Source organism: Solanum stenotomum, chromosome 12, assembly GCF_019186545.1.
Source record: "Solanum stenotomum isolate F172 chromosome 12, ASM1918654v1, whole genome shotgun sequence".
NCBI lineage: Eukaryota > Viridiplantae > Streptophyta > Magnoliopsida > Solanales > Solanaceae > Solanum > Solanum stenotomum.
In genome coordinates, this window is record NC_064293.1 from 31,697,358 (window position 1) to 31,705,534 (window position 8,177).

General features: G+C 32.7%; 1 protein-coding gene across 1 annotated transcript; it reads right to left on the reverse strand.

Annotated features, from left to right (window-relative positions):
- Positions 1-4,595: 4,595 nt before the first annotated feature.
- Positions 4,596-5,680, reverse strand: LOC125849166 (uncharacterized protein At5g19025-like). The gene has a single exon (XM_049529191.1). It carries the CDS (start codon positions 5,391-5,393, stop codon positions 4,731-4,733), a length of 663 nt encoding a protein of 220 aa, XP_049385148.1. The 5' UTR covers positions 5,394-5,680; the 3' UTR covers positions 4,596-4,730.
- Between the last annotated feature and the right edge of the window lie 2,497 nt (positions 5,681-8,177).

The window sequence follows — 8,177 nt, forward strand, 5'->3', positions numbered from 1 at the left end:
ACCGATTTCTGGCCCACACCAAAAATGGGCTAGCCCGGCCTGACCCGTAAAATGGCAAAGCCTGTATGGATTTGCCCGGATGGGGTGGGCTAGCCCATATTGACAGCTCTAGGAGAAAGTGGTTGCGTTGCAAACATAAAAGTAAGGAGAGACTTCACCTACAGGACCGAGAGGGAGGAAAATTCCTCACAGAGACGATAAGGATTTAGAAGAACAAAGAAGTAACAAGCGAACTGCAGTTCGCTCAGAGGAGTTCGATGTAATTTTGTTGCAGAGCATGGGCAATGGAAGGAATCATTAATGATTTTTCATGAGAGCTTGAAGAATGCTAGAACAAAACCACGGTGCGAAAGGGGAAATCAAGGGAATTTACTGTAGGAAAGGTTGCCACGGGAAGAAACACTCTGGAAAAAAAGAAGTCGTAGATTTAAGGTCCCTTAAATAATTTGTGCACATGTTATTAATGTAGATGATTAGCACCCCAAAAGAACACTCAGATCGGATATTGACATAGATGTGGGTGTGGAATCCAAACAACATCAGTGTCTAGACATAAAAGTAGGCATTTCATATTGATTGAGCACATTTAATTGCAATTTAACACTTACATATGCTCATAGAAGTACACATTTACCACAACTCTGAAGTTACTATTGGAGTTGTAGGTGACATCTTGATCAATTGAATATTTCCTATAGTGCAATTCTTGATAATTAGTCCTGCGAGAATATAAAACTACATAAAAGATATATTGAAATCTTTGATCTTTAAAATCAAACATGTTAACATTCTACACAGGGTTTCCAACCCACAAACAAAAATGGAATAAGAAAACATGAAAAGGCTCATGCGATAAGTGTGGGTATATCATCAATTGTTGAGCAACCCAGTTGTGCAAATTGGTAGTAAAGATTGATACCCAGTTTGAGCACAAAGGAGATGAAAAGCTTTGAGAAAGATATATACATAGTTTGAGCTTGAAGAAGATTTGTGCAAAAAATGCAAGAAAGGTGATACTTGAGATTGAGAATGATGAAGAGAATTGGAAGAGTGGTATAAAATTGAGGAGATGTTGCGTTTAATATTTTTTTGAAATGCTGGAGAAGAATATAGATGATTCTAGAAATTGGATACGTCAGTCAGTGTAAAATTACTTAAGTATTATAAAACCAAATTACTTTTAAATATAAATGAATATCATTATTTTAAGACTAGTTTCTAGACACGTTGCACGTGTATTCCATGTTAATCAGTACGATTTTTTAAAATTACCATAGTTTTATTCCTAATCTCTTCCAGATAGATCATTGTTCTTTTATGCATTCTTAACCATTTGGCTAAGGTCAACTGTATTTTTTTTGGCAAAAATAACAAAATGAAAGACACAATTGTGCTACTTCGAATAATATATATAATTTGATTATAACTAGCATCGTGTTTTCACCTTAAATGGATCTATGCGATGCAAATACGAACTAATCAAGCCTCAATGCAGGGCTAGGTCAAAGCTCTAGAACCGTCCGCACAAAACTAACAATACCACCTATAAAACACGTGCCTCATGAAACTTTTACGCATTTGCCCCTTAAATGGATCGGTGATTTAAATATAAACTAATCGAGCCTGATGTGAGACCGTCCACACGTAGTTAACAATACAACCTACTTTAAACAAGAGACTCGTGCAATTTTTATGCATTTACCCCTTAATTGAACATGCGATGCAAATACGATCAAATCGAGCCTCAATGGCCAGTCCCAAGCTCTAAAAACTTCCTCACAAAGCTAACAATACAACCTATAAATCAAACACCATTCTTCAATAAAAATAAATGTCCTACGTCTCACTGGTCAACGTTCAGTAAACTATAGGTACATATATTTGAATAGCTACAGATATATGGAGGTGACATGAGAGTTAACTCCATCTCTCAAAAGGCTAACCCCAATTGAAGCCAGCTCAATGTTTTTTACTCATATTCTTTGATTTGCCATTTCTATTCTGCCACAGGAAGATGTAAGTAATATTGTGGCTTTCTCCATATCCTTTTCACCGTATTTGTGAATAGTATTTTTATAAACAAATAATTTTACACTGCTCAATTAAAAAATAATCTCAGCATAACTAATATAAATATAAGGAAAAAAAGTTTGAAATATATTTGATATTTAGGGAATATGATATGGTAGTATTGAATAGTATCCGCATTACTATCATATCATATTCAATACTATTCTTATACACGAACCTGCTTATACACCCTACTAAATGACCGTTAAATCTTTTGATAAAGAAAGCGGACCCCACCAACCCCTTAATTCATCAAAACCTTACTGTATAAATGCCGGAAAAGATTTCTAAAGTCTGATAAGCGAATCATTAATATTTAATGTCAATGGAAAAGTGTCCAAAAATGGATGGAGCAAAGACTTGAATTAAAAGTCTGATTTAATAATTATCGGATCATTGAAAAAAGAAGAAGAGATGATTAAAAGAAAACAACTCAAAGTGGAGGGGATTTGAGTGGGTTAAATAGTTGTATTTTGTAAAGTGAATTGGATATTTAAAATTGTGGATGATTTATTTCCATAAAAATTAATAAGGATAAATTAACATAAAAGTATAATGATAGAGGTAAATTTGAACCTGAAAATATAAGGGGAGAAATATATTTGTATCAAAAATATAATAAGAGTTATATATATATATATATATATATTACATTATTTTTTATATGTATATTTATTTTGCCCTTTTCCATTTTAAATTTTTTCTTGGCTGAAATTCGATTTGAGGCAAAAATCGTGACAATCAATGTAATTTGCTATGTAAAAATTTTCAACATTCGTTTTTTGGCTCCAAATTGTTTCAAATCAACTCCAATAATAAATTCAACTCAAACCTTCAAAAATGAGTTAATATCTCAAAAGGTCATTCAAATTTGAGAATTTATCTGATAAAATTATTAAACATTGTTTTTTATCAATAAACTTGGACATTTTATCAACTAAATTTAGTTATCATTAAAAAAGTGTTAGACATAGCAAACTAAATTATTACTTTTATGTTATCTAAACATGAACCCCACAAATTGAAAAATAAAATAAAGAAAATTATACCATAATGTAACTAGATAATGAAGCAGACAGACGGGAAAAATCAAGTTATTATGTAGCTAATTGATTGTACAATTTATTAGTACAAGGAGAAATAGTACTCCCCTGACCCTGTCCAAGTAATCTAGTTTTTCTAGTTCTAGTTCTAGTTAGAAGTGTGAACTTCTGCAACCTGAAATAGCAGAACCATCTTGTGGATTATTAAACACTGTGAGTGTAAATGTTTTTCATGAAAAATGTTTTCTTGAAACTTACTCCTCCGTACCGAACACACCGGGGGTATGTCGTAAATTACAATTAAGCTCATTGATCTAGCCAAGATGGAAAACTCAACAAAGGCATGATGGGTACTCACAAGTGAAGGTAAATCCAGAATCTAGTTAAAATGCACTTAAATAAGTGCTATGCCTTTTAAATTGTTTTTGCATATGTAGACATAAATTGAACTGAAAGTAACAAGTTAAACTGAACCCACCCTAGATATGCTCATGAGACAATCAATTAGCTATTATGTATGATTGTCCCAAGATTTATTCACACAGTTGATTATGTTGGACCATCCAACATCCAAAGTTGTGACACTTTCCAGTGCAGATTAAGCAACACCAAGATCAAGTTAAGTAGTTGCACTGGCATCTACAGTATTTAATGTGCTTCAGAATGGTCCATTGCAGTAGTGATGGTAAAGTGAATTCTTTAGCAGAAAAAGTGCTTAAGTCACAATGCAATCTCAATTGATACCCCATATGAATTCTGTTAGGAAACTTACTGTAACCTTTAAGAAACTATGTTCCCTAAATTTCGAACATGATCAAAAGCTGAAAAGGGGAAAGGAGAAACAACAAAGAAATTTACCACAAAAGATACTGCTAAAGAATCAAACAGAGTGCACAAAAGCCAGCCCTCGTATTCACATAATTGAACAGTGAAGTATCAAAGTACACCAGCCATACATGATACACTAATCGAAGTATCCCTAGGAAAGTCCAGACTGAAGCACCTTACATATTAGGATGACTATGCTGAGCAGTTTAAAACATTCTTTTCATTGAAAAACACAAGTTAATCAGCTCTGTCAAGAAAATTGGCAATTACATACGACATACATACGTAGCAGAAGTTGATTGTAGCACTCTTGGATCTAGGCACACTTAAAAGTTCTAGACTATTTCGCCAGCATATCAGATCAAGAATATAGTGTAGGAATATACTGAAACATTTCAATAAAGAAGCATACCTTAAAGTCTAGTTGCTGCAATTTGAAGTCTCGCATTTTTTCTTAGCCAGAATCATTACCACAAATTTATCATAAAGGTCTAACAATCAAAATTCGGATAATGAACAAACAGTATTAGCTTGAGAAAAGATTGATACTGGAGCCTCGAAGACATAAAGTGCAGTTAAACTAATAACACAGATAAAGCAGATACCACTACTACAGTAGTGACATAATTAAAATCTAAAAGCTAGCAAGTGAAATGATTCCAATATACAAATATAATTCATTAGATTTATTTCAATAAGCTTATTGTAGGAAATAGTATCTTCTTATAATATCTGATCATTAGGCCTGCTTCAGTATAAAATATGTTTTACAGATAAACAACATTACTCCTATTTCTTAACCTTTCGAGTCTTTTTGGGTCCAGGCACTTCCATTGTACCTACAGAGCATCCACATCTCCCTCGAAATATCAGTACAGCTCTTCCATTACGAGGTGCCATCCTTTTAAGCTCAGCTTCCAATTCTTTATGATGATCGCGAGGTAACTCGAATAATCCCTTCTTATTAACTCCATCTTTTGCTGCTGTAAGATTTGAGTTCTTAACACAATCTTCTGTCTCTAATTGAATATCAAATTCAGCAGCTTTCTTAAGCCCACGACAACCTGGTTTCCCACATCTCCTGCCAGTACATACTGCAACTGCACAAAGAGCTATTCCAGCAAATAAAATACTAAGTCCTAAACAGATGTATAAACCTGGAGCTTCAAAAATCTCTTCTTTCAACTCAGAACTGATCAATCTGATAAATTCAGATATTTTATTCACCAAAAGATTAACAGAAGGATACAGCAAAACCCCACAAGCACCAATCACAGCAATCAAAATCATTACATCAATCAAAGCATAACGAGATTGCTGACAACCAGAATAATTCTTGGAATTAGGCATGTTCTTTTTCTTTTGGATTTGATTGATTTTCCCCAATTGCTGGGATTTAGCCACTGTTATTTCTTGGTCAACTGGCAGTACAGAACTCTCACAACAGACCATTTGGGGGTTAAATCAAGAAACTGAAAAAAATCCAATCTTTAACTTAAATCAACAGAAAATTCCACAATCTAGATCAACCTATTCAGTAAAAACTCATGAATTTCAAGATTCATAAAGGGAAGAAAAAAGACTGAATTTTTTTTAACAGTTACCGAAAGTATACGGTACTTTGGGGTAGCAGAGACGGCAAGGAAGATTTTTAAGAAGTCAATAGTTAACCATTTTTAGCACAAAGCGTGTAAGGTTACTTCGTATGAAAGGGTTCATTTCTTGTATTGAACAATAACTACACGCCAAGGATTTTATTTTATTTTATTTTATTTTTCATATCTATTTGGGCTATATGGACAAAATGGGCCAACTTTGGTCCCACACTTTAATTTTCTTTTACAAAAAAAGCCCAGATTTTACTTAATTTGGATCCTTTTGGAAAAAGAGATTTTGGGAAAGCTCTTTTACAAAACCAAAAAAATAAGGACAAATTACTTAACTACACTCTTTTACTTACCTTAATATCCATTTATTCCTACTTATTTCAAAAATTTCAAAAATCCCTTATTTACCTATGTATCCCGCATGTATTTCGTGCACAACGCTATGTATCCCGCTATGTGGAATATATCAAACGGTATGTATCCCGTGCACAACGCTATGTATCCCGCATATATTCCGTGCACAATGCTATGTATCCCGCTATGTGGAATGTATCAAACCTAATGTATCCCGTGCACAACACTATGTATCCCGCAAACATCATTTTTAAGGATTTTTTGGTAAATAGAAAACTAGAAGGGATAGGATGTTATTTAGTACTTATAATATGTGGTTCCTATAATTTATACAAAAAATAATGTATGGGAAAAGTTTTATTTATTACCAAAAAAATAAAAATGTTTGACTTTTTCAAACTTACCGTTTGTGCAAATTTGAAGTTGAAGTGGGATTAACAAAGTTACAAGAAAATTATAAAATGACTAAAATACCTGTAGTTACAAGAAAATTATAAAATTTTAGACTATGTTAATAAGGAAAAGGAGAAAGTACTATATGAAATGGAACACAAGTTAAGATTTGGTTAACTTCTTATCAATATTTTATATCTAACTCATTTCAGCATTATTATATGTTTATTTGTTATTCAATATGTTTTATATATTACTATATGTTTTACTTGTTCTTCGTTCTATTTTATATATCAGTTTTATATGTACTGATATTCTTATTTATGAAGGAAACTAAATCTTCATGAATACAGACTCAAGTATTCAAGACAAACGGACATCAAAAACTCAGGGTTGTTTGGTTGAGTGTATTTGTAAAAATAATGCATGCATTAATTATATGTATTAGGAATTTCTTGTTTGGTGGATTTTTCATGATATGTAGTTATACACTCTATTGTGCAGTGGCGGAGGCAGGAATTCTATCAAGGGGGTTAAAAAAAAAAGATGTTGCCTAGAATCAAACCTGTGACCCCCCCCAAAGCTCACATAGGCGAAATCCTGAACCCCATCAACAATTAAGCTACTCCTTTGACATACGTTGAGGGAGTTCAATTTCAAATATATACACGTACACAAAAAAATTGATCTTATATATATAGTGTAATTTTTTTACCCAGGGGATTCGGACGAACCCCTGGACACAATGTACATCCGCCCCTGCTATTGTGTATTGAGGAGTGTATTACTAATACCATGAATTTCTAGGTATTAGTAATGCAAAGATTTAATACATCATTAATATGGTTAAAGACCCAATTACCCCTCAAAAGTACTTTTACATCTTTTCCACCATAATTGTGAAGGATACTTTTGTAAATAAATTTTTTTATACAATGCATACTATTTTTAATACACCAAATCAAACAATGCATAAGAAATAATCTATGCATAACTAATACAAGTATAATTAGTAAACGCATTATTAATGCTTGCATTACTAATACACTCTATTGAACATTATTTTTATACACTCTACCAAACAATCAAATATGGCTCGTAAGTTCTGGGGTTGTAAAGTGTTAGAAGTAAGGTTTTGTGTTACTTTGTTAAAGCAAAAAAAAAGTTGATTACATATTTTAATTTCAAATATTAAAATTTTGTTTATTAATTTTTTTAGACAAATGGTGAATGTGATTATTTTTGTTGGGAAGATAATTTTTGGACAAAGAGAAAGCTCTCAATTGACGGAAATATAACTAATTCATACAGTAATGTGAAGTTCAATAAGCAGTTTAACATGAATAAAATTGGAAAAGACAGGAATTTACATAGGCCCTTATCAAAGAACACACAACATGAGAGAGATTTTGAGAGGAGGATCGAACAAAAATGAGAAATCAATCACCCGTTTGAGATTGATTTGTGATCTTATATTGTTATTTTTATTTGGAAATATTGAATATATAATATTTTTAAAGTGTTTTCCTAGCTTTTGCTTGGAGATCACGGAAACATTGCTTCCCAAGTGTAATCCTTAATGTTGAGCTCTCGTTTATCTCGCCCTTCTTTCTTTTCTTCAATTTTAAATAGTAAAAAAGAGAATGAAATTTCTAATTTTGTATCCAGATACACTTCACACCATATGAGTCATGTGAGCTTACGAGTCGTCAGTCCGAGATTTAGCATTGTCGAAAGTCAGGCTTAGTGCTCTCAGGTCTCAACTTCAGGCTTCCACTAAAAAATGTATGAAAACAACAAGGCAAGGAAATGCATGAACGTATTGGAGGTTTTCTCTTATAAGAATATTATTTTCATCAGTATAGGCCTGTGGCGAGTTTAG